This window comes from Bubalus bubalis, chromosome 3 (assembly GCF_019923935.1).
Source record: "Bubalus bubalis isolate 160015118507 breed Murrah chromosome 3, NDDB_SH_1, whole genome shotgun sequence".
Lineage (NCBI taxonomy): Eukaryota > Metazoa > Chordata > Mammalia > Artiodactyla > Bovidae > Bubalus > Bubalus bubalis.
In genome coordinates this window covers 133,189,095-133,216,338 of record NC_059159.1, presented here as the reverse complement: position 1 = coordinate 133,216,338, position 27,244 = coordinate 133,189,095, and the positions used below count along the sequence as shown (strand labels likewise).

The window sequence follows — 27,244 nt, the reverse complement described above, 5'->3', positions numbered from 1 at the left end:
TGTGCTCCTTTTCCTATTTGGAACCAGTCTGTTGTTCCATGTCCAGTTTTAACTGTTGCTTCCTGACCTGCATACAAATTTCTCAAGAGGCAGGTCAGGTGGTCTGGTATTCCCATCTCTTTCAGAATTTTCCACAGTTTATGGTGATCCACACAGTCAAAGGCTTTGGCATAGTCAATAAAGCAGAAATAGAGTTTTTCTGGAACTCTTTTGCTTTTTCGATGATCTAGCAGATGTTGGCAATTTGATCTGTGGTTCTTCTGCCTTTCCTAAATCCAGCTTGAACAACTGGAAGTTCATGGTTCACGTATTTATTGCTGAAGCCTGGCTTGGAGAATTTTGAGCATTACTTTACTAGCGTGCGAGATGAGTGCAATTGTGTGGTAGTTTCTTAAAAATCCAATTAATATATATTATATATAAAAATTCTATGGTGAAAATCATTGAATATTATTTGGCAAAATTAAAGAATGCTAAGTAAATGGATACTTATTTCATGTACTAGGTTTGGAATTCAATATTTTATATATGCTCATTCTTCCCCAAGTGAATCTATAGATACAGTTTAGACTAACTAAATTCCAACAGGAATTGTGTGTGTAACTTGAAAATCTGACTGTAAAAAATATGTGGAAGTACAAAAGCTAATAGCCAACACATTCTTGAAGAACAAAATTAAAGGACTGCCTCTAAGATAGCAAACTTATCTTAAATATACAATAATAAAAGAATATTACACTGACATGTGTGTGGTCAGTCATGTCAGACTCTTTGTGACCCCATGGACTGTAGCCTACCAGGCTCCTCTGTCCCTCAGATTCTCCAGGCAAGAATACTGGAGTGAGTTGTTATTTCCTCTTCCAGGAGGAGGAAATTTCCTCCCAATCCAGGGACTGAACCCGCATCTCCTGCAATGGCAGGAGGATTCTTTATCACTGAGTCACCTATGAAGGCCTTATACTGGCATATGAATAGTCAAATAGAACCCCCAGAAAAGTAGAAATATCCCAGAAAGACACAAATGCAGACACATGTGCTTTATTGGAAAATTGGTACTATAAAGCATTAAGGACGGATGATCTATTACATGGGCTTCCCAGGTGGTGCTAGTGGTAAAGAACCCACTTGCCAGTTCAGGAGACACAAGAGACAAGGAATTGATCCCTGGGTCAGGAAGATCCTCTGGAGAAGGGCATGGCAACCCACTCCAGTATTCTTGCCTGGAGAATCCCATGGACAGAGGAGCCTGGTGGGTTACAGTCCATGGGATCACAAAGAGATCACACTACTGAAATGATTTAGCGCAGCACAGATCTATTACATAAATGATGGTGTGACAATTGAGTATCTATCTGGGATAAAAGTGAAATTGAACACTTGTATCATAAACAAAATAATTCGAGATACACTATAGATTTAAATTTGAAAAAGCAATAAAATAATCCTTTTCAGAAGATCATATATACATTCATAACTTCAGGATAGAAAAAAATTCCTTAAAAAGGACACAAAAAGGAAAACTAATCATCAAGGAAATAATAAACAAATTGACTACATTACAATTAAAAGCTTCTTTAATCACATGACATCACAAAGAGTGAGAAAACACAGAATGAAGGGAGTTATTTGCAGCATGTATAACTGAAAAATAGCTTATATCTAGTATATTAAAATTAAACAAGTTAATAGGGGGTCGGGGAGATACCCAATAGAAAAATACACAAAATGGCATGAACAAATATTTCATAAAAGAAAAAAATACCAATGGCCAAAAAAAATTAGGAAAAGATTGTATCATTATTACTAGCTATAAAAAGAATTTAAATGAAAATTTCAATGTGTTATCACTACTGACCCACAAGAGTTGCTAAACTATAACAATTCTATTTATGCCAAATCGCTTAAAGGTTGTAAAGCCATAGGAAGGGGTCCTGAGGAAGAGCAGCTGTTTCTAAAAGTAAATGTAATGAAGAGCTCTGTCCTCAGGGCAGGGTATTCATCACCATGGCAACTGGGGGAGAGGTTCTCTACCCTGGCTGTTTCTACAATGAAGGTCTGAGGTCTATAGGAAGATCTGCCTACTGATAGAGCTCTCAGGCAGATCTCTGATCAGGAGAGGTAAGGTCCAACAAGCATGCACACATGCCAAGAAAACCCCTGTGAGCTAATTCAAGTCAAAAAAATTAAAAGACGCTTACTTCTTGGAAGGAAAGTTATGACCAACCTAGATAGCATATTCAAAAGCAGAGATATTACTTTGCCAACAAAGGTCCGTCTAGTCAAGGCTATGGTTTTTCCTGTGGTCATGTATTTGTGTGAGAGTTGGACTGTGAAGAAAGCTGAGTGCCGAAGAATTGATGCTTTTGAACTGTGGTGTTGGAGAAGACTCTTGAGAGTCCCTTGGACTGCAAGGAGGTGCAACCAGTCCATTCTGAAGGAGATCAGCCCTGGGTGTTCTTTAGAAGGAATAATGGTAAAGCTGAAACTCCAGTACTTTGGCCACCTCCAATGAGAGTTGACTCATTGGAAAAGACTCTGATGCTGGGAGGGATTGGGGGCAGGAGGAGAAGGGGACGACATAGGATGAGATGGCTGGATGGCATCACCGACTCGATGGACGTGAGTCTGAGTGAACTCTGGGAGATGGTGATGGACAGGGAGGCCTGGTGTGCTGCGATTCATGGGATCACAAAGAGTCGGACACTACTGAGTGACTGAACTGAACTGAAGTGAACTGAATCCCACATTCAATGAAGGATCATATATCCTGAAGAAAAATAGCACAGTGCAATATAAGAGAAGAGAGGGTGAAAAAAAAAATTCAACTCAAAAGAAATAGAGGTAATCTGGAGAAGAGACTGAACCTACGAAAATAATAAGTCATATTCTTAGAGAGTTTTATGAGGATATTAAACCTAGTATACATTCAGTCAAGGCTGTTAGGAAAACGGGACAATTGTAAAGCAAGAAAACTCAGAAAATGAGAATGAAATGACAAATATAAAATTTCAAGAATTTTTTTGGTAAAATATAAAAACATAAGAAGGTGGGAAATATGATTTAAAACTTGGATGAGAGACTTTGGAGATTAATATCATGGATTCATTACCTACAGAACAGGAATTACAAGAAGAAAGAGAAAAAGGCATGGAATCTAACATAATAGGAAATAAACGCTTGGAAGAGGTGAGCAATTTTCTCAAGTTAGACATGTAATGTTACGTACTGAAGACCGTGGAAGAATTAGAGCAGTCAGGAGGGGCCCATCCTTCTTTACACTGACACTGGAGCTCATGGTCACACACCTAGAGGAGCAATGGTTCTGTTAGTTTTCTCACTGAACTAATGCTCAACACAAGGGCTTATTCATCCATAATTAAGTACATTTCAAAAACAAAAAAGAATAACCCTGCAGTCTTTCAACTACCTACATATTTTAAGTATCAATAATAGGAATTTCATAATGCCATCTGCAGCAACATGGATGAACTTAGAGAAATGTCATCTTGAGTGAAGTAAGTCAGGCAGAGAAGGAGAAATATCATATGACATACTTATATGTGGAATCTAAAAGAATTGATAAAAATGAACTTACCAAAACAGAAAGAGACTCACAGACTTAGAGAATGAAATCATGGTCGTTGGAGGGGAAGGGATAGTTAGGGAGTTTGGGATGGGCTTGTATACACTGCTATATTTAAAATGGATAACCAACAAAGACCTACTTACAGCATAGGAAACTCTGCTCAGTGTTATGCGGCAGGCTGGATGGGAGGGGAGTTTGGGGGAGAATGGATGTGTGTGTGTGTGTGTGTGTGTGTGTGTGACCAAGTCCCTTTGATATTTGCCTGAAACTATCACAACATCATTTGTTTAATTGGCTATATGCCAATACAAAATAAAAAGTTTAAAAAAAAAACCCAGGAATTTCAGTATCAGGTTCTTTGAAGGAAGTTTTCATTGAATCAAAGTACTGAAGAGTTAGATAAACTTAATTGTTTTAATCATTCAACACTGAAACACTACATTAACATCACCCAAACTGTCTGACCTAAAAATGACATAAGATTCAGCAAGCTTTGGGAAACACTGTCAAGACTTACTTACAGCGTGTCCTTTGCACTTAGAGGAGCAATTTGCTGATTTGTAAGTTCTTTCCATATCCACACATTCTGCATTAATGCAAACCTGAAAGTGATGTGAAAACAAAAAACTGACATGAATGTCCAAAGATATCACTTATGCAAACTGTTGACTCCTCAGGAGTTAATCTTTTATTTTTAGCGGCTCAGACGGTAAAGCGTCTGTCTACAATGCGGGAGACTCGGGTTCGATCCCTTGATTGGGAAGATCCCTTGGAGAAGGAAATGGCAATCCACTCCAGGACTATTGCCTGGAAAATCCCATGGACAGAGGACCCTGGTAGGCTACAGTCCATGGGGTCACAAAGAGTCGGACATGACTGAGTGACTTCCCTTCACTTCACTTCAATGCTATCAAGAGCTTCCCACGTGGCTCAGTGGATAAAAATCTGCCTGCAATGCAGGGGATTCAGGAGACGTGGGTTCAGTCCCTCGATCTGGAAGATCCCCTAGAGGAGGAAATGGCAACCCACTCCAGTATTCTTGCCTGGGAAATCCCATGGACAGAGGAGCCTGGCAGGCTGCAGTCCACAGGGTCACAAAGAATCAGAAAAGACTGAAACAACTAAGTATGCACGCACTCATTGTTATCAAACTTGCTTTTTATTAGAGAAATCACAACACCCTTTTGAAAATAGGAAGATGGAATCTAGGTAATTTTTGTAATAAAATATTTAGGAAGTCCTCTCTAAAGAAAATTTCCTTACTTCAGTCCTCATGGATTATTCCCTTAATCCACCTCTTTAGTTCAACTCTATAGACTGATAGTTAGCACTGAGCTAAGTAAGCATTGCACATGATACAAGGTGCTCATTCCAAGCAAAAATACTATGGAAAACATGCTAATATCATATCATCTCTAAGATTAAAATAAAAATTTGTGTAAAAATAAGTAGTATTGTTATGATTATATTTATTATTATCAGTGGCTATCATTTGCTGAGAACCTACCAATTTAGGGGCAATAAAACTTGCCCAAATTTAACACCCTAGTGCTAAGCACCTAATAGGTACTTATTAAATAACACTGAAGGGAAGAACACAGTCATGTATACATGAATGGCATAAACATTACTTTGAAAATGGTGCTTCATGAAACATAGGGGGGCCCTGAAAAGAAAATAAACAAAACAAAAAACAAACAGAAAGAACATTCTGAGTAAAAGCTGCAATTTCAACTCACCTTCTTATCTCCACATTTGGTTCCATTGACTACCATGCCAATTTCTTCACTGCTGTCTTCAGGATCAAATAGTCTACATGTCAGGACTGTGACTATTCGTCCTTTCCAGGGCAGATAATCTGAGCCACCATTACAGAACAACTTCCCACACGTGGCATCTCTGAGGAAAAGCCAAAATTTGCTGCAGTTGAAACACCAGGATCCAAACTGGAGTTTTATACTAATATAAATCACTTCCTGGACTATCCATATTTAACTAATGGTATTTTTCCCTAAGGCAGAGACTCCTAGTTCTCCATTATACCAGTTTTCCCCTTATTGGTAAGTAACAGAACCACCATATTCAATGGTTTTCAAGGCCAGGTGTTGCTAAAAAAACAAACAAACAACAACAAAAAACCCTTGTCTCCCAGATTCCCTAATTTTGGCCAGTAACCTAAATTTTGGCCAGTGGGAAGGATACAGAACCTTAACTTCAGATTCTTGAATGTGGCCTTATGTGAGGGTATGTGTTGTTGCTGATGTTTAGTCACTAAGTTGTGTCTGCCTCTTCGGGACCCCATGGACTGCAGCACGCTAGGTTCCCCTCTCCTTCATTATCTCCCACGTTTGCTCAAATTCATGTCCACTGAGTTGGTGATTCTATTCAACCTTCTCACCCTCTGCTTCCCCTTTCCCTTTTGCCTTCCATCTTTCCCAGCATCAGGGTCTTTTCCAGTGAGTCAGTTCTTTGCATCAGGTGACCAAAGTATTGGAGCTTCAGCTTCAACATCAGTTCTTAACATCAAGGAGGGCACCTAGGAAGTCAGTTTCTGTCTTGTTTCAGCTAAGGTCATTTATTGCATGAATTGCAGCAGAATAATTCTCTTGACTATAGTAGTATCAGTATAAGGCTGAGCCTTAGATGACACTCTAAGGCATCATGTGGGTTCCTGAAAGAACCCCTGAAAATTCAGATGAAACTGCCAGGGGATCACTAAAGCCTTACATTCATTAGCAAGGGGAAGAAAGTCAATGCCAACAATATTGGAATCAATTGCTTTTATGCAAAATTTAGAGGAAAGTTGTGAAAAAAGTCTTATGAGAGTGTTAGAATCAGATTCTTCTGATTACTCTGGTGGCTTTTAGAAAAAATACCACTGAGGAGCAGAGAAAGGCATGCATTCTTTCCAGACTTGAGATGGTATTTTTCTTGAATCATTTAGGTAGGGCTTTAAGAAGAAGGCTCTAAAAAGGTGAAAGTTGCTTAGTCATATCTGACTCCATGACCCCATGGACTGTAGCTTGCCAATTTTCCCTATCCGTGGAATTCTCCAGGCAAGAATACTGGAGTGGGTTGCCATTTCCTTCTCCAGGGGATCTTCCCAACCCAGAGACTCAACCCAGGTCTCCTGCATCACAGGCAGACTTTTTATCCTCTGAGCCACCAAGGAAGCCCTAGGAAGGCTCTAGGACCCAGGGAATTTCAGGCTTATTTTTCACTACAAGCAAAAATTATTAAGAAGTGATCAGAAAGCCAGACTGTGGGAAGAACTGAAGTGCTTATGCCTTTGGTTGCAGAAATTATCCAGTATTCACACAAGCATTTATACAGGACAAGGGTGTGTGTACACTTTACAGAGGAAAGATGGAATTATCCTAGCCCTTTTTCCCTATCACAACTTCTCATACTAAATATTGCTACCCACTCACCCTACTCCCACACACATATAGCCTTTTATTAATATATTCTCCCCTGATTTCCTATAAAGGAGAGCCCACCAGGCATGACCATCTTTGAGGTTCAGACTCCCCAAGAGATGATCTTCTGTCCAAAATAGTTTGGTAATAACTATCTTTGAGAAAAATTAGTGTTATTTCAAAAGAAAAAAAACTTGGAGAAATGCTGATCTTTTTCATTCAGTGTCTTGTTACACATTAGTATGCACATGCAAAGTTTGGAACAGGTATTTCACCTATTATCATTTAATTTTTAAAAATCATCTTAGAACTGTAGAATCCAAGGGAAATATATAGAAAAATCTCAAGTTCATTGATTACAGAGTTTTATCTTTTCTTTTTTCAGACTATCAATTTTTTTATGGAAAACAAATTCTTTAGGTCAACTGTCAATCTTTTCCCTCACTGTATTTTTTCTTTATGGGATGCCATGGCAAGTTAAAAAAAAAGAAAAAGAAAAAAAAACAACTGTACAATCATTGTGTTGCTTATTCCTCTGAGAAGATATGTATTTCTACCATAGAATCATCATGAAATGCAGTAGATGGAAAAGCATCTGAAGCATACTGGAGAATAAGTGTATACATTTCCAACAAGGCCCATTTACTCTGGTATGTTCCTTCTTAAACATTCATTCTATTTAACAACAGCTATACTTGGTGTCCTTTGAAGCATGCATTATGAGAGACTGAAAAATGGGAATCATTCCCTATTTACCTTTTTAACTCAGTGCCTAGCCTAAAATAAAGCAAGTAATAGTCACTCAATGAATGTTTATCAAATAAATGATGTCCAAATTACTTTCTCTTTAAATGAGATAAATCAGCATGTGTGAAAATGAGCAGGAAGTTCAAATAGCAAAGCCACTTACTTTGCTTTACAGGGAATGTGTGTGTTGTTCACTTTTCGACAGTATCCATAAGTTGACCCATCTTCATTTCGTCTAAAACATGACTTATCTGCAACCTGGGCTTCTGGGATCAAACAAGGTCAGTAAGGTCATAGATGGAAAGAAGAGAGGTAAGTAGTTCTGTGCTACAAAGGATTCATGAAACAGAAAGCCAGCATGAAGAACATGATTTTAGCATCATACCTCTTCTTGGAAATATAGTTTGCTTTGATATGGTATCAAGAGAGATGTCTGGAGTTAAAAAAATCTTTTGGATGGCCTATTTTTGAATGATGGCTATCTAAATATTTGGAAACATCTGTAAGATTGAAGACTTAGCTAGAAGAGCCATAGTTATCCTAGCAGCAGTCCACAGGCAGATACTGGAATGCTGTCCTGTTGGAGGGTACACATATGACAGGTACACCCTATGCTTAGTCAGATTTCTACTCTGCCAGGAAGTAACGTGCATCACAAGTTTAATTTCTCATGCAGTCTTCATCAGATGGGCAATCAGTGGTTAAGAGCTATGTGATATGGTTAATTGCCTTAAACTTTCAATTTGCTCTGTGTGAAAATGATGACTCTATGATAGTATACCCTCATAATGTTATTATGAGGATTACTTTAAGTTTTTAGGATTATGTGTTTTTAAAAAACAAGCTTTATTTATTTAAATGTTTGACCACACCTGGAGTCATGTGGGATCTTAGTTCCCCTACCAAGGATTGAACCCACACCCTCTGCATTGGAAGACAGAGTCTTAACCATTGGACCACCAAGGAAGTCCACTATTAAGAAGATTAAATGAGTTAATCTATGTGAGCCACTGAGAAGAGTGCCTGGTCAGTAGAACATGGTGTATAAATATTACCCATTCTTATTAGCATTCTCATTTTGTTAATAAAGGTACAGAGGGTGGTATTGGTTAAAGCCACAAAGAGAGATGAAAAATCAGACTTCAAATCAAGTTCTATTGAGTCAAATGCCTCTATCCTTCTTTTTCTAATGCCTCTACTCCTTCTCTCTCCCCCATTTTGAAAATTAATAAGGAAGACCTGGAAAATATGAATCCAGCCTTTGAAAAAACAACAATGAAGTTAAAAATAATAAAAAGCCAATGGAGTCTAGAACTAGCAGATACAAATGATTATAGAATGGGTAAGAAATAAGGTCCCATCGTATAGCTCAGGGAACTACATTCAATATCCTGTAATAAACCATAATGGAAAGAAATACAAAAAACTGTCACTGTTTGCAGATGACATGATACTATATAGAAAATCTTAAAGATCCTACCAGAAAACTACTCATTAATGAATTTGAGCTCATCAATGAATTTGAAAACTACTAGAGCTCATCATGGAGAAGGCAATGGCACCCCACTCCAGTACTCTTGCCTGGAAAATCCCATGGACGGAGGAGCCTGGTAGGTTGCAGTCCATGGGGTCGCTAGGAGTCGGACACGACTGAGCGACTTCATTTTCACTTTTCACTTTCATGCATTGGAGAAGAAAATGGCAAGCCACTCCAGTGTTCTTGCCTGGAGAATCCCAGGGACAGGGGAGCCTGGTGAGTTGCCGTCTCTGGAATCACACAGAGTCGGACACGACTGAAGCAACTTAGCAGCAGAGCTCATCAATGAATTTGGTAAAGTTGCAGGATTCAAAATTAATACACAGAAATCTTGCATACTTATACACTCACAGCAAGAGATCAGAACAAAAGATTAATCAATGGAACAGAATAGAAAGTCCAGAGATAAACTCACATGCCTATGGTCACCTAATCTGTGATCAAAGAGGCAAGAATATACAGTGGAGAAAAGACAGTCTCTTCAGTAAGTAGTGCGGGGAAAACTGGACAGCTACATGTAAAAGAATGAAATTAGAATGCTTACTAACACCACACACAAAAATAAACTCAAAATGGATTAAAGACCTGAATGTAAGGCCAGATGCTATAAAACCCTTAAAGGAAAATACAGGAAGTTCACACTTTGACATAAATCACAAGATCTTTTTTGACCCACCTCCTGGGGTGATGAAAATAGAAACAAAATAGACAAATGAAACCTAATTAAACGTAAAAGCTTTTGCACAGCAAAGGAAACCATAACGGAAGGACGAATGGGACAGAATGCTGCTTCAGCCATGATGAAACGCTGTCACTTGGAATGAGATAGTTTTCCATGGAGAGAGGCAGACATGCCAGTGACAGCGGGCTTGTCCTCGTACCTGGTCCCCAGAGGTCAATGCACTGCTTCTCCAGGGTGGGGCACGTTCCCATCCGGCAGTAGCCCTTCCCATTCTGGCAAGGGAAGCCATTGATTTGGTATCGATCACTGGGGCAAAGAGTAGATTTGCCATCACACATTTCAGGCAGGTCACACTCATCTTTTGCTGGTCTGCACACCTCACCAGCCTTTTTTAACTGTAGGGAAATAAAAACGTAGACATGGACTTTTTCCACCTGACCTACCATAATATCTCAAATTGATGCAAATTATATTTTCCCTGTGGCCTTTAATTAGCAATGTGTACCTAGAGGCATTATTCTATTTTTAGTTTACATTTGTATTGTAAAAGCCAAAACCATCTCCTATAACGTCACTTCTACTGACTTTGGCCAAGCCCTGAGTTGTTAAAGCAATCAATACTTCTGAATTTGTAGAGCAACTGCTACAAAAATAACAATGAAAAAATACTTTAGAACACCCAGCAATATTATAGATGCAAAGAAGGAAGTTACCTCTCCCTTTGTTAAATGCATCTTTCACAAGATTTTCAAGGAGATTTAAATCTGCAGCTCCAGAAATTTACTGGTGAAGTGAATCTTTTGTAATAAGGAAGATAAGCTTCGAAGCCCAGATCAGCATGCTCTGAGATTTTCCCAGGCATCGAGTTTCCTAATCCTGAATTCCTTTTAGTGTAATTTTAGATATTTCTTTTTTCACTCACATCTTCCTACGGAATGATTTATTAGGAGAGAGAAACAAACCAAAAACATTCATTTGCTATGTTAATTCCATTAAAATCTATTACTGCAAATCTTGCTCTTATTTGCTCAGAGAAATGTTAATCAAAGAAATCCTGCCATTCAGGCAGATATAAAGAGGCCTGTGTGGATACTGGAATCACCTCCTTCCTTAGCTGAAGCAACTAGATGTGTTCTCTCTCCAGTGTACTTGCCTGAGAAATCACACGGACAGAGAGGTCTTGCGGGCTACAGTCCATGGGGTCGCAAAGAGTCAGATATGACTCAGTGACCAAACCACCACTACTTCACATCATCAAGAAACTTTTAATATCTTTACACTGGTGAGAGCATATAATCAAAATTTTCATCAGGGCCTATGAGACCCTGCAAAGCCCCTCTGCTCCAGTCAGACTAACTTTCTTATCAGATGTCACACAAACCATGTTTTACCTTCTGTTTATTCTTTCCTCATTTGGAATTTTTTTTCTTTCTGTTTATATAAAATCTGCTCTACTTCACAAACTATTTGAAACCCTAATTCTTCCATGAAAACTCCTCTGATCCCTTCAATGTGGATCACTGCTCCTCTTTTCCACATGTAGTAGGAAAACAGCCCAGAATTTGGATATGAAAGACACATACTTTGGATATGAAAGATACATACTTGGCTCTGCCAGTGGTTAGATGTATACCCTTAGCAAATGAGTTTAATCTTAACTTTATAAGCCATTAGGAAAATTAAGTGAAAAAATACGTGGAAAGTAATATGCCCAAAGGTTATATATCATTATAATATCTACCTGGCATTTAATCATGTATAGTATTTTCATCCATTTCAGGTATGTATGAATATATCCTCACCCTAAGGAAACAACAAATATTTTGAGGAAAAACACCACTTTTGTGTGTGTGTGTGTGTGTGTGTGCATGCAATGCAAGAGACACAGGAGTCACAGGTTTGATCCCTGGGTCAGGAAGATCCCCTGAAGGAGGAAAACGGCAACCCACTCCAGTATTTTTGCATGAAAAATTCTATGGACGTGTTAAGTAGTTAGAATAGGAAAAAGGAGTCCAAAATGGTGGTGTCTAAAAGACAAATAAAGGGAAAAGCCCACAAAAATGGATCAAAAGAAAACCCGTGGACTGGAGTGAGAACTTCAGGTGAAAAATACATACCCACTTCTTGGCTAGCTCAATTTTCATAGGGCAGGCTCAGTGGGGAGGAAACAAATGTATAAAAGGAGGAAGCCAAGATGGATTAAGGCTTCTCCTTTTGGGTCAGCCCACCCTCACGCCTTGAGAGTGTACTATCCTTTGCTTGCCAAATAAAACTGAGCTGTAACTGAACTGTAACACTGGTCGCCATTTCAAATCTTTGTTGCAGTGAGACAGAACCAAGAAAATTACACACTCCCCTGACATATCTGGTGCCGTGACCCGGACGTAGCCTGGCTGAAACAACCTCAGCTCATCCCCAGCGAGGCAGAGACCAAGCACAGCAGAAGACCAACTTGGCAAAAGCTCACATGCTGGAAGCTGAATGTGAAGGAAACCCAGCACAGTGGAAATGACAAGAAGCCCAGTGTGCTGGAAACTGGGACAGAAAAAACAAACTCGGACAAAAGCTCACGAGGTTCAGTCTCAAATTCCAGAAGACCTCCAGTTTAGGTAGGAGGTCCTCGCCCCTATGGCTGGATGGACATATGGCTAACAGAATCTTAATTCCGTTACAGTCTCTTGTTTCTTATTTCCTCAAACACCCTGTGAACAGATGAATGGCCATGGGTGCCACTGAGGGACTCTGGCAGGGACTACTCCCCAGTGTGTCCTGAAGGCTCCACTATCTGCTGTGCCCTAGGAGCTGTTGCCCAAGTGGGTGAGGGTTCTTCGGTCCTTAACCTCCTTTGTGCCTAGGATCAGGCCAATGAAAATTGTGGGCACAGGTCAGGCATTTAGCAGTTTTTCCAGCAAGTTATGAAAGGGGTTCCTTGGTATGTTTTTCCCACTGCTTTTTTCTCCCGTCCTTTAGCTCCTCTCTCCATCTATGCCTCTGTTTACAAAGTATTGGGCAGGTCATCATCTTTCCATTTCTGAAAGTTGTGTTTGAAACTGTTTACCTAAGATTGGGACTGAAACCCATGTGGCAGGACTTGAGCCCAGCCAAAACTCATGGTGCCTGGTTTCAGCACCTAATGAAGCTCAAGTACTTGATGTCTCATTGCAAAAAAGTTCAGTGAGAGACACAGCAATAAGTAAGAGGTAGGTTTGTTTGAATTCACAGAGAAGCACAGTCCACAGAGTGTGTGCCATCACACAGGGTATATATGGTGGCCATGAAATGTGGTGTGGTTAGTTTTTATGGGTTGGGTGATTTCATATGCTAATGAGTGGGAGGATCATTCCAACATTTGGGGAAACACTCCTTGGTCTTTTGATAATGCCTTAGAATAGTCATGGCACCTCCAGATGTGTCATTTAACTTGCAGATTGAAGGCTTTTAGTTGAATTTGACTTGTCTTCATCTTGACCCATTTGATTTTAATTGGTTTATGTTATGCCCTTGGGCTATATCAGTCTTTCAAAAGTTGCGCCCTGCCTGCTTCAGTCTTGTTTCATGCTCTTTTCATGAGCCCTGTCCAGGCCCACAATGTTGCCTCTGCAATCTTCTGGCAGGACAACCAGAAAATAGCTAGCCCTTGGGAGGGAAATACTGTATAATATCCAATCCCTCTAGAGATTCACACCTTCATCTTCCATGTTTCCCACAACAGATGCAACAACAGCACCTCTCAGTGAATCTGCTAGGGTGGGTGACAGGCCCACAATGCCTACTAGAAGTTAATCTGTTGCTGGCATCCCTTCAAGGGAAACTGGGCTTCCAGGGACAATGTTTGCCACTTTGGGAGTTAACCCTGCAGATTGTTTGGGCCCAAACCCTTACCACCCTTCTCCTAAAGCTACAAACATATCCCTGGATCAAATCTCCACTATACTTTTATGAACATCTGATCTGTTGCCTGTTATTGCCTCTTATCATTGCCTCTTATCATTTTGTCCTTAAGCCACTTACTAACTCCTACAACCTTAAACCTGTCCCTAGTGTAGGCAACATTGCTCCACCCAGCTTATTATTAAAATACTCTTAAAGCTCCTAACAGGACCAGATAACCTGCTCCTTTGTCATTAGATCAGATCAGTTGCTCAGTCATGTCGGACTGTTTGGGACTCCATGAATCACAGCACACCAGGCCTCCCTGTCCATCACCAACACCCAGAGTTCACTGAGACTCACGTCCATCGAGTCAGTGATGCCATCCAGCCATCTCATCCTCTGTCGTCCCCTTCTCCTCCTGCCCCCAATCCCTCCCAGCATCAGAGTCTTCTCCAATGAGTCAACTCTTCGCATGAGGTGGCCAAAGTGCTGGAGTTTCAGCTTTAGCATCATTCCTTCCAAAGAGATCCCAGGGCTGATCTCCTTCAGAATGGACTGGTTGGATCTCCTTGCAGTCCAAGGGACTCTCAAGAGTCTTCTCCAACACCACAGTTCAAAAGCATCAATTCTTTGGCGCTCAGCTTTCTTCATAGTCCAACTCTCACATCCATACATGACCACAGGAAAAACCATAGCCTTGACTAGACAGACCTTTGTTGGCAAAGTAATGTCTCTGCTTTTGAATATGCTATCTGGGTTGGTCATAACTTTCCTTCCAAGGAGTAAGCGTCGTTTAATTTCATGGCTGCAGTCACCATCTGCAGTGATTTTGGAGCCCAAAAAAATAAAGTCTGACACTGTTTCCACTGTTTCCCCATCTATTTCCCATGAAGTGATGGGACCGCATGCCATGATCTTCGTTTTCTGAATGTTGAGCTTTAAGCTAACTTTTTCACTCTCCACTTTCACTTTCATCAAGAGGCTTTTGAGTTCCTCTTCACTCTCTGCCATAAGGGTGGTGTCATCTGCATATCTGAGGTTATTGATATTTCTCCAAGCACTCTTGATTCCAGCTTGTGTTTCTTCCAGTCCAGCGTTTCTCATGATGTACTCTGCATATAAGTTAAATAAACAGGGTGACAATATACAGCCTTGATGAACTCCTTTTCCTATTTGGAACCAGTCTGTTGTTCCATGTCCAGTTTTAACTGTTGCTTCCTGACCTGCATACAAATTTCTCAAGAGGCAGGTCAGGTGTTGTGGTATTCCCATCTCTTGAAGAATTTTCCACAGTTGATTGTGATCCATACAGTCAAAGGCTTTAGAATAGTCAATAAAGCAGAAATAGATATTTTTATGGAACTCTCTTGCTTTTTCGATGATCCAGCAGATGTTGGAATTTGATCTCTGGTTCCTCTGCCTTTTCTAAAACCAGCTTGAACATCAGGAAGTTCACGGTTCACATATTGCTGAAGCCTGGCTCAGATAATTTTGAGCATTATTTTGCTGGCATGTGAGATGAGTGCAATTGTGCGGTAGTTTGAGCATTCTTTGGCATTGCCTTTCTTTGGGATTGGAATGAAAACTGACCTTTTCCCATCCTGTGGCCACTACTGAGTTTTCCAAATTTGCTGGCATACTGGATGCAGCACTTTCACAGCCCCATCTTTTAGGATTTGAAATAGCTCAACTGGAATTCCATCACCTCCACTAGCTTTGTTCGTAGTGATGCTTTCTAAGGCCCACCTGACTTCACATTCCAGGATGTCTGGTTCTAGGTGAGTGATCACACCATCGTGATTATCTGGGTCGTGAACATCTTTTTTGTACAGTTCGTCTGTGTATTCTTGCCATCTCTTCTTAATATCTTCTGCTTCTGTTAGGTCCATACCATTTCTGTCCTTTATCGAGCCCATCTTTGCATGAAATATTCCTTTGGTATCTCTGATTTTCTAGAAGAGATCCCTAGTCTTTCCCATTCTGTTGTTTTCCTCTATTTCTTTGCATTGATCGCTGAAGAAGTCGACATTCTAGGAATCAGCAAACTGAAATGGACTGGAATGGGTGAATTTAACTCAGATGACCATTATATCTAGTACTGCGGGCAGGAATCCCTCAGATGAAATGGAGTAGCCATCATGGTCAACAAAAGAGTCCAAAATGCAGTTCTTGGATGCAATCTCAAGAACGACAGAATGATCTCTGTTTGTTTCCAAGGCAAACCATTCAATATCACAGTAATCCAAGTCTATGCCCCAACCAGTAATGCTGAAGAAGCTGAAGTTGAACGGTTCTATGAAGACCTACAAGACCTTTTAGAACTAACACCCAAAAAAGATGTCCTTTTCATTATAGGGGACTGGAATGCAAAAGTAGGAAGTCAAGAAACACCTGGAGTAACAGGCAAATTTGGCCTTGGAATACGGAATGAAGCAGGGCAAAGACTAATAGAGTTTTGCCAAGAAAATGCACTGGTCATAACAAACACCCTCTTCCAACAACACAAGAGAAGACTCTATACATGGACATCACCAGATGGTCAACACCGAAATTAGATTGATTGTATTCTTTGCAGCCAAGATGGAGAAGCTCTATACAGTCAGCAAAAACAAGACCAGGAGCTGACTGTGGCTCAGACCATGAACTCCTTATTGCCAACTTCAGACTTAAATTGAAGAAAGTAGGGAAAACCATTAGACCATTCAGGTATGACCTAAATCAAATCCCTTATGATTATACAGTGGAAGTGAGAAATAGATTTAAGGGCCTAGATCTGATAGATAGAGTGCCTGATGAACTATGGAATGAGGTTCATGACATTGTACAGGAGACAGGGATCAACACCATTCCCATAGAAAAGAAATGCAAAAAAGCAAAATGGCTGTCTGGGGAGGCCTTACAAATAGCTGTGAAGAGAAGAGAAGCGAAAAGCAAAGGAGAAAAGGAAAGATATAAACATCTGAATGCAGAGTTCCAAAGAATAGCAAGAAAAGATAAGAAAGCCTTTGTCATTACCTCTGTTACTACCTAAAGCGGGTCTATGACAATGAAATGTTTACCATTGGAAATACCCTATACTGCTCTGGAAGGCTAAGGGAGGAAATCAGTGACTTACATTCCCTCAGAGAAATAAGAGGATAAGGTTTATGGCTATTTCCTTAGGTTCCCAGTCTCAGGGCACAGGCTTGGATTGCTTAACATCATGGTATCTATTCCCATCTGTGGTGGACAAACCAGCAATGAGTTAAGATTACAACCCCTTAATCCTACCCAGCACTAGTCACACTAGAGTCATTGGGAATGCCCAGCTCCAGCCTGGGTGTCCCAGGAGGTCGACCTGCCTCAACCTGCCTAGGAATCTGGTCCTTGGGAGGTTGTCATGCCTCAACCTGCTCGGGGATCCACCAGTCCAGGGGTCCCAGGAGATCTACATGCCTTGACCTGCCCAGGGACCCAATTATCAGGAGGTTGTCATGCCTCGACCTGCCCGGGGATTCAATCTCCAGGAGGTTGTCACATCTCAGCCTGCCTGGGGATCTGCACCCTGACCCAAGTATGCCTGGCTCTAGGTTACAACAGTACTGGGTAGGATAAGCTTCAGATAGACTCACCCCTAAGGAAGTCCACCCAAGGAAAATAGAAGGAAGCCTATTAGTTGTGGGACTTTACCCAGTCTCAGCAATAACTCAGGAGTCCAACAAGAACCCCACTGCCTTTCTGGAAAGTCTAAAAGAAGCCCTTCAAAAGTTTACCAACTTAGACTCTTATGAGGAACAGGTGATCTTAAAGGACAAATTCCTATCCCAGTGTACATCAGACATCAGGATACAGTTGCAAGAGCTACAGCAGCAGGACCCTGCTGTCTCTTTAGAAGAGATGGTCCAGACAGCCACCAATACCTTTTATAACAGAACAGGAGAAGGAGGCCAAAGCCCAGGAAAGGGAAAGAAGGAAAGAAATAAGGCATGTCCAGATGCTGGCTGTCTTCCAGGGAAGCCCTATGGCAACTCCGAGTCCTTGAAGGACAAGGCACAAGGCACATGCCTAATCTGTAGACAGGTGGTACATTGGGCCAAAGAGTGTCCAAACTGTGACAAGTCTGCTAAAATGGTTTGCTACAAATGCCATCAATTGGGACACTGGGTGGCACTCTGCCCTTGGGACCCAAGAGCCTCAAGGTCAAGCACCAAACCTTCCCTCTTGATAGTTCAACAGAACTGAAGTGGCCTGCTCCAGCCAGCCTACCTGTCACAGATAACCTTCATGGAGCCAGAGTCAAGGGTCCAACCGGATGTGGCAGGTAGGTCCAAGAATTTCTTGGTTGACACAGGGCTACCTACTCTGTCCTGACCTCCTACTCTGGAGCATTCTCCTCCCAAACCTGTGCCATTTTTGTTGCTACAGGAAAAACAATAACAAAAAGATTCACCTAAGCACTTCTTTGTTGCTCGGATGGACAAATATTTTCCCACCAGTTTCTGGTGGTGCCTGAGTGTCCTACTCCTTTATTGGGAAGAGATCTTTCCCTGCTTTCGAAATCTTGCAGCTATTGAAGTCCTGATAGAAGATGCTTTAAAACTCTCTTTTAGGGGCAACTTTAGCCACCTCATGCGAAGAGCTGACTCATTGGAAAAGACTCTGATGCTGGGAGGGATTGGGGGCAGGAGGAGAAGGGCACAACAGAGGATGAGATGGCTGGATGGCATCACCTACTCGATGGACGTGAGTCTGAGTGAACTCCGGGAGTTGGTGATGGACAGGGAGGCCTGGTGTGCTGCAATTCATGGGGTCGCAAAGAGTCAGACACGACTGAACAACTGAACTGAACTTTAGGGGCAAATCAGCTATTTTTACCAGCCACCAAATGAAACAACTCCTAAATGGGAGAGGCCATTTATGCATGTCTGATCAAAGGATCCTCAGATATCAAGTAGTGCTGATGGAAAATTCAGGCCTGACTGTATCCCCTTGTGAGGTTCTTAATCCAGCTATGTTCCTGCCTAGCCCCAAGGACTCTCTCCCCTTTTACTCTTGCCTAGAAACTTTGGACCACTGGACAAAACCCCAAGAGGGATTGTCAGAAGATCCTCTGACCAATCCTGAGGAAATCTGGTACACTGATGGAAGCAGCTTTGTCTTGGATGGAAAAAGAAGAGCTGGATATGCAGTAGATTCCAATTTTGAGATCATAGAGGCTAAACCTTTGCCACCAGGTCCTTCAGGCCAATTGGCTGAGCTAATAGCCCTGACTCAAGCTCTACAGCTGGGAAAAGGAAAAAGAGTAGCCATTTACACTGACTCCAATTATGCCTTTCTGGTGCTACATGTACATGCTGCTATTTTAGGAAGAAAGAGGCCACTAGACCACACAAGGGTCCCCAATCAAATATGGTGATCAAATCCTTAGGTTCTTGGAGGCAGTCCATCTTCCTGCTGAGGTTTCAGTCTCCCATTGTAAAGGACACGAAAAAGAGAGCAGCATGACAAAACAATTACCTAATAGGTGTTACCACCTTAGTTCCACAGACTAATTTGCCAGAAACTCCTTTATATTCTGAAAGTGAGACTCTTAAAGCTAAGACCAAGGGCTTTCAAGAAGATCTTATGGGGTGGTTCCAAAAGGAGGGACTCCTTTTCCTGCCTGGGTACTTCCAGTGGTAGTTGGTTAACTCCTTATATGCCAACACTCATTTAGGGGAGAAGGCCTCCAAAGATTACTAGAAAGGGCCTTCAGAGGAACAGGCCTCCAAACGACTATAAGGCAAGTGGTCTCGTGTTCCACTTTCCAGTTAAACAACTCCCAAGGAGCTTGAGGACCCCAGCTTGCCCAGCCTGTCCAATGACGTGGGACCTACCCAGGAGAGGACTGGCAGATCGACTTCCCCCAGATGCCAATTTCTCAATACCTACTAGTCATGATAGATACATTCACAGGATGGATTGAAGCCTTTCCCACCCACACTAAGAAGGCTGAGGAGGTGGTAAAAAAAAAAAAAAAAAAAACTGTTCCATGAAATCATTTCAAGATTTAGTCTGTCAAGCTCATTACAAAGTGACAATGGGACATCATTTACTTCTAAGGTCACCCAAGCGGTCTGTAAAGCATTGGGCATTACTTTTTACCTTCATTGTGCCTAGAGCCCTCAGTCTTCAGGAAAAGTAGAAAGAGCCAACCAATCCTTAAAATCAATGATAAAAAAGATAACCTAGGAGACCTCCCTGGGATGGAAGGAGGCTTTACCAATATCTCTCCTCTGCACCCATATTGCCCCTAAGGAACAGGTTGGTCTTAGTCCTTATGTGATGCTATATGGGAGACTTTTTGTTATGTCAATGACCTCTTCCTAGATCCAGAGGTTCAGACCCCCCAGTCTTAATCCATGGCCTTTGGGCAATTCCAACAAGATATACACTTGTGGGTTGTCAACCAGGACCCAAAAGATTCTAAAGACCTACCACAATATGCTCCAGGGACTCAAGTCCAAATTAAAGTCTGGAAAGATGGGTCCCCAAAGACTCAACTCTAGCCCAAATGGAAGAGCCCCCTATCCTGTAATGCTTTCTACCCCTACAACAGTCAAGGTACCAGGACACAACTCCTGGATTTACTACTAATGAGTCAAGCTGTGGAAGAAAACAGAAGAGGACACTCAATACACCTGTAAGCCCCTGGGAGATCTCAGATAACTATTCAGGACTACAGATGAGTGTCATTCTAATGAACACCCCCAAAATTAAGTTTCTGGGGATAAGATTTCTCAGGAAAGCTCTAAAGAGCCAACACAGCTTGGCAGGGGTTGTACTCCAAAATACAGAAAAATCCAGAAGATAGATTTCCTGATGCCTGAACAAGAAGGGACTTGAGCCATCTTGAATGAGATGTGTTGTTTCTAGGTAAAAACCTCCAGCTAAGTTAAAGTCTCACAGTCCTCAAGAAAAACATTCAAATCCTAAGGGATCTCAAAGAATGAGCTCAAAGAACAAGCTGGAGGGTTCTCAGGGTGGCTACAATCTCTCTTTGGGGGATCTTTCTCTTGGCAAGGGGGGATTTGGAGTTGGCTAATGCCCCTACTAATCCCTGTTATCACCATATTGATGCTGCTTATGATTGCTCCATGCGTTATCAATTGTTTAACCCATTTTGTCTCTGCCCAGGTCAACAAGCTACAAAATGCAGTGCTAGTTCAATAAGGATAGATGAAACTACATCCGACCATGGAAAATATCACTCACCCTTAGATGGACACCGCTATAAGGACTCTGAGGCTTGAGACTAGAAAGAGGGAGAGGTCCAATGCACCTCGCATCCCAGCTCAGCAGGAAGTAGCCAGAGAGACCCTGACGCCCCTATTCCCAAAGAATTGGGTCTCCCATCTCTTGAGGGGGAAATATTAGGTAGTTAGAATAGGAAAAAGGAGTCCAAAATGGCAGTGGCTAAAAAAGAAAGGGAAAAGCCTGCAAAAATGTAACAAAAGAAAACCTGTGGACTGGAGTGAGAACTTCCTGTGAAACAAACATACCCGCTTCTTGGCTAGCCCAATTTGCATAGGGCAGGCTCAGTGGAGAGAAAACAAATGAATAAAAGGAGTAAGCCAAGACCTCTCCTTTGGGGTCGGCCTGCCCTCATGACTTGAGGGTGTACTATCCTTTGCTTGCCAAATAAAACTGAGCTGTAACTGAACTGTAACACTGGTCCGCTGTTTCAAATCTTCGTTGCAGTGAGACAGAACCGAGGAAATTACACATTCCCCTGACAGACAAGAGGATCTTGACAGACTACAGTCCAAAGGATCACAAATAATCAGACACTACTGAGTGACTAAGCACAGTACACACAGCTTGTTAGAAACAAGCTACTTTTTTTTTTTTTTTATCACCCATAATCTCTAACAAATGGAACTTAAATACTTGCTGAATACTACTTACATTCTCCAATTTTCTTCCTTTTGGCTTTCTTTATTTCTTTCCTTTCCCTCCAACATCAAAACAAAACAAAAACAAACAAAAAACATCTATCCCAAACACTATCTATAACCCAGCATGCCATCTGCATATTCCTTTTTTACATGATTACCGTGCATTTAAAATATATGCAATTCTTTGTTAAGTGAGCATGAATCAGATCCTGGACCTTAACAATCAGTTTAATTAAGAAAACAGATAAATAATCACAATACAGAATTCTGTGCCATAGTAGAATGAAATATGCTAAACTCTTAACTGGAAGAGAAATTCAAAAAAGGCCCACAGAGAAACTGACAGAGCATCCTCATCCTAAGTCTTTTTTTTCTAAGAATTTCATCTGGAAGTGACTTCAAAGGATGAAGATAAAGGAACCCCTATATTATTCAAAATAAAATTTCCCACTAAGCCATTATTAAAATATGAAATAAATTCATATTTTATGGCAAGACAAGAAAAATTTAAACATAAAAAAGTATCTCTGCCCTATGGCCTCCTCTCTCCCCTGAACGTGCATTGTGTATCTGCATTAGGATGAACCAAACCTCCCCATGGGCAGAAATACCTGCTCAACCATAAACAGCAACATCCTCCCAGCACCAACAATAACTTTCCTTCTTGAGCTTGTAAGGGGCCATGATGGCACTTAGATCTGGATTGTGTAAATTATCGATAATATGTTAATTAATGTATTTGTCTTGAAAAACTTACACAGCTGTGCTTTGACTCCTAATGGGGCTCACTGGTTTCCAGAGCATTGTGAGATGGTCTTCCCGTTATGATCCTCAATTTGACTAGAATGAAATTTTCCATCTCTTTCTTAGATTAACTGATTCATTTTTTGTTGACAAAGGGTATATGCAAACAGTTACTGGACTTGGTCCAAGAAGATCCCATAGCATCAGAAGAAACAGTAGGTAGGAGTAACCAAACATTGGCTTTAGAACTGGTCATATTTGGAGTTTGCCATTTAGTGGCTATATTATTTTGTATATTTTCTGTTCTGAGACTCTGTCCCCTCAAAAACAAAATTAAATAATAATATCTACCTCAAAGGGCTGTCAGAGAATTAAAGAGCCCAAGGTTGCAAAGTGTTCAGTGAGGACTTGAGAGATGGTAGCTAACATTATTTTACAGACAGAAAAATATTACTTTGCCTATTTCATTTAACATAACCTCTAAGATAAGATTTTAATACAGAAAAAAAAACAAAGAGCAAACATAATTATTAAGGTATAAATAAATAATAATCTTACCTGGCATTTTTCACAGCATTCTCCTAATGCACATTGAACATTTTCTTTCACTTTACATGTTTTTGCATCACAGCAAATGTCAGTACATTCCTAAGAAATCCAGAAACAAATGTAAATGCCAGATTAGCTTTTGGTCTCATTTTTGCACTATTCATAATATAATTTATTCATCACACAGACATTCCTTTGAAACGGTCTGAAAATAATTTGGGAGAAAAAACACAAGCTTAACATTAGAAATATTGAGTTTATCTGAATTTGACTTTGTTTTTTTCTTTTTTAAATATCTTTTCTAGCTTCTACAATCTACCAGATTAATACTGAACATGGTATATTTTTGGTGAAATATGAAATAAAACAAAAAAAGGGATAGTTTTTGAAAATCAAATTCTTCTAACTAATGAACATAATTCAGCTCATCAGTTTTGTATCTATCCAGCAGTAAGTTTAAGCTCTAGAGCATGTACAGAAAATCTAAAAATATAGTTCTTTATTCAAGTTTGACATTTAACTCAATTCTCTGTAAGGCAATATACTTTGTCTTCTTCTCTCTTCCTTGTTTCTGGGAAATCAGACACCTACACGAGGCATGGGGGAAAATACTACTGGGGAACCTCCCCTTGTAGCTGTTTCAGTTCAGTCGCTCAGTCGTGTCCGACTCTGCGACCCCATGAATCGCAGCACGCCAGGCCTCCCTGTCCATCACCAACTCCCGGAGTTCACCCAGACTCACGTCCATCGAGTCAGTGATGCCATCCAGCCATCTCATCCTCTGTCGTCCCCTTCTCCTCCTGCCCCCAATCCCTCCCAGCTGTTTAGATTCAGCCAAAAGGTGTGATGTATTTAGAGTCACAAATTTTTAGTGTTGAAACTCTTGACCTTATTTCAAACAAACATCATCTGGGAAAGTTTCCTTTTTCCCACAGAAACGATAAATGTGTAATCCTATTTTGAAGTTAGGCTTCTCAGGTGGTGCAGTGGTAAAGAATCCATCTGCCAGTGCAGGAGACACAGGATACAGAGTTGGACCCCTGGGTTGGGAAGATCCCCTGGAGGAGGAAAGAGCAACCCATTCCAGTATCTTTGCCTGGAAAATCCCATGGACAGAGGAGCCTGGTGGGCTATAGCCCATGGGGTTGAAGAGTTGGACACTGAGCAAGCATGCACAGTTTTCAAGTTACTGAAAGGCTCACACCCTAAGGGCTTGGCCTGGTACTCACTTGAATGTTAATAAGATAAGGGCAAAGGTCCCATTCAGAGTCCTGGCTGCCCTGTCAAGAGGGTGGGACCAAGCCAGGCACTTTGAATGATAACAATTTCTGAGTCCCAAAGCAGTGAGAAATGACTGAATTGCAGGGCAGGGAGGCTCTAGGGTTGTTAAAAAAAAAAACACACCTAACACCTGAATCCAGATCTTGGCTCCTCCATTTACCAGCCCCATGACCCTAAGCAAGCTATTTCCACTCTCTGAGATCTATCATAGGGCTGGGTCTAAAGTAACTGCCCAGTAAGTCTTAGGCACATAAGAAATGTGAGGTGTTTCTCCCAAAAAAGGAGGGTTGAGGATATGAAGCCCAAGCTGGTGGGTGGAATTTATAAAACAGAAGATGGGGAAGGAAGCTTGAGAAGGAAACAAGGAAGATCTTAAGCAATTCAGGGTTTTTTTGTGAGAAAGGTTGATCTGACCACTGTCTACAAACACAAATCTACAAAATTACAGGAAACACAAGGTTCATTTGGGTTTCCCAGGTGGGGCCAGTGGTAAAGAACAGGCTGCCAATGCAGGAGATATAAGACACTCATGCTCAATCCCTGGATGGGGAAGATCCTCTGGAGGAGGGCATGGCAATCCACTCCAGTATTCTTGCCTGGAGAGTCCTATGGACAGAGACATCTGGCAGGCTACAGTCCATGGAATCCCAAAGAATTGGACATTATTGAAGTGACTTAGCACGCACACATATGTTCTTTTACAGTTCATCTCTTAAGCAATTGAAAAACAAACTAGATCATTTTAAAAAGATCTGGTGGTACCTCAGGGGTCCCACAATCACAGTCTTCTCCCATTTCTACCAGCTGGTTCCCACAGATCGGGGTGGATATGATATCTGTAGGCAACGGGACATTAAAGAGGCAATTGGATAATTTATCTTCAAAGAATTTTTCAAAGCTGGCCCGGCTGCAGGAACTGAAGTCTGTAGGTATATTTATGCTGTAAAGGTAAGGAAAGAGAAAACAATACAATCACACTGAGTAGATAGGGAGAAATATCAGATGCTGAGTGTGATATACTCAAAACATAACCCAAAAGAGCGAATGGAATCCACTCAGCAGCTGCTAAATCATGAGCTCATTTTTTTGTGCCTGAATTAGCTCACCTGGGCAAGTAGAAACACCTCCAGCTTAATGAGCAAGTATGGCCACATCTCAAAATAGAGCATCCAGGCTGCTGTTTAATAAATTGAAAATTCTTCTAATTTATCCTGATAATCTCATTCATTCAGCCTTAGGTCATTTTGGTTGAGAAACGCTAAAGGCACTAAAATTATGTTTACTTATATGTTTAAGAATTCACTTTCCTTCAGAGGAAGTTAAATTGATGGCCTCTTTTCATTCCATAAATAAGGATGAGGTTTAAAAAGGCAGTGGTGGGAAGAGAGGAGGGAAGGAATTGGGGTTTGGGATTAACAGAGGCAAATTCTCATATATAGAATGGATTAACAACAAGGTCTTACTGTACGGCACAGGAGACTATATTCAACATTCTGTGACAAACCATAATGGAAAAGAATATGAAAAATAATATATATATATATTCATGTGCATATACATACATATGTATATACATACATATATGAGTCATTTTGCTGTACAGAAGAATACAGCATTGTAAATCAACTGTATTTAAATAAAAAAAATTTTTTTTAATTTTAAAATAAAAATGCAGTGATATGTGGAAGAGATAGCATAAGATACGTAACTGGCCTGCAAGTCATATTCTATTTTGTGGAAGGGCATGGGAGACTTAACTTTAGCCAATGTGAACTGAGAGAAGGAAATACAAGAGAAAATGAACACATCAAAGAAATTGTGGGGTTTTTAAAGATAAAATTCCAGAGCAGTTTTGCCTCAGATGAGGCAGGAGTATGTAATCTCTTTTCAAAGACTTTCTCTTCATCTTCCTGTGAGAACATTCTTTTTAAAAAAATTTCTGTTGGAGTATGGTTGATGCATAATGTTGTGTTAGTTTCAGGTATACAGATACAAAGTAAACCAGTTATATATATATATATATATATATATATATATATATATATATATATGTATAAGTCCATTCTTTTTAAGATTCTATTCCCATATAGGCCATTACAAAGTACTGAGTAGAGTTCTCTGTGCTATACAGTAGGTCCTTATTAGTTATCTATTTTATGTATAGTAGAGTGTATATGTCAATCTCAATCTCCCAATATATTCCCCACCTAAATCCCTGGTCGGAGAAGGTGATGGCACCCCACTCCAGTACTCTTGCCTGGAAAATCCTATGGATGGAAGAGCCTGGTGGGCTGCAGTCCATGGGGTCGCGAAGAGTCGGAGACGACTAAGCGACTTCACTTTCACTTTTCACTTTCATGCATTGGAGAAGGAAATGGCAACCCACTCCAGTGTTCTTGCCTGGAGAATCCCAGGGACGGGGGAGCCTGGTGGGTTGCCGTCTATGGGGTCACACAGAGTTGGACATGACTGAAGTGACTTAGCAGCAGTAGCAGCAAACCCCTGGTAACATAAGTTTGTTTTCTACATCTGTAACTTTATTTCTGTTTTATAGATAAGTTCATTTATACCCTATTTTTAGATTCCACCTATGAGTGAGTGAGTGGGTGAGTGAAGTTGCTCAGTCATGTCTGACTCTTTGCGACCCCGTGGACTGTAGCCCCCCAGGCTCCTCCATCCATGGGATTCTCCAGGCAAGAATACTGGAGTGGGTTGCCATTTCCTTCTCCAGGGGCTCTTCCCGACCCAGGGATTGAACCCAGGGATTGAACCCAGGTCTCCCGCATTACAGGCAGATGCTTTACCATCTGAACTGAAGGGTTTAGAGGCCATCAAATGGACATGACCTAGAAAGGCAATTTTAATGGTTTTACATAGAAATGACCTCTAATGGAAGAGAACACAAATGGG

General features: G+C 40.9%; 1 protein-coding gene across 3 annotated transcripts in view; it reads right to left on the bottom strand.

The window, feature by feature from the left end:
* ADAM28 (ADAM metallopeptidase domain 28) overlaps positions 1-27,244 on the bottom strand; it is a 79,797-nt gene that overhangs the window by 11,848 nt on the left and 40,705 nt on the right. For 2 of the 3 annotated variants that reach the window (XM_044940171.2, XM_044940172.2), the window contains exons 12-18: positions 25,097-25,274; positions 23,063-23,152; positions 10,171-10,366; positions 7,916-8,018; positions 5,326-5,485; positions 4,108-4,188; positions 3,227-3,305 (exon numbers count right to left, since the gene is read on the bottom strand). In XM_044940171.2, coding sequence (XP_044796106.2) covers positions 3,227-3,305; positions 4,108-4,188; positions 5,326-5,485; positions 7,916-8,018; positions 10,171-10,366; positions 23,063-23,152; positions 25,097-25,274 — 887 coding nt within the window. Of the gene's footprint in view, positions 1-3,226; positions 3,306-4,107; positions 4,189-5,325; positions 5,486-7,915; positions 8,019-10,170; positions 10,367-23,062; positions 23,153-25,096; positions 25,275-27,244 lie in introns of those variants that run through there. The other variant, XR_006550059.2, reaches the window with a different exon arrangement.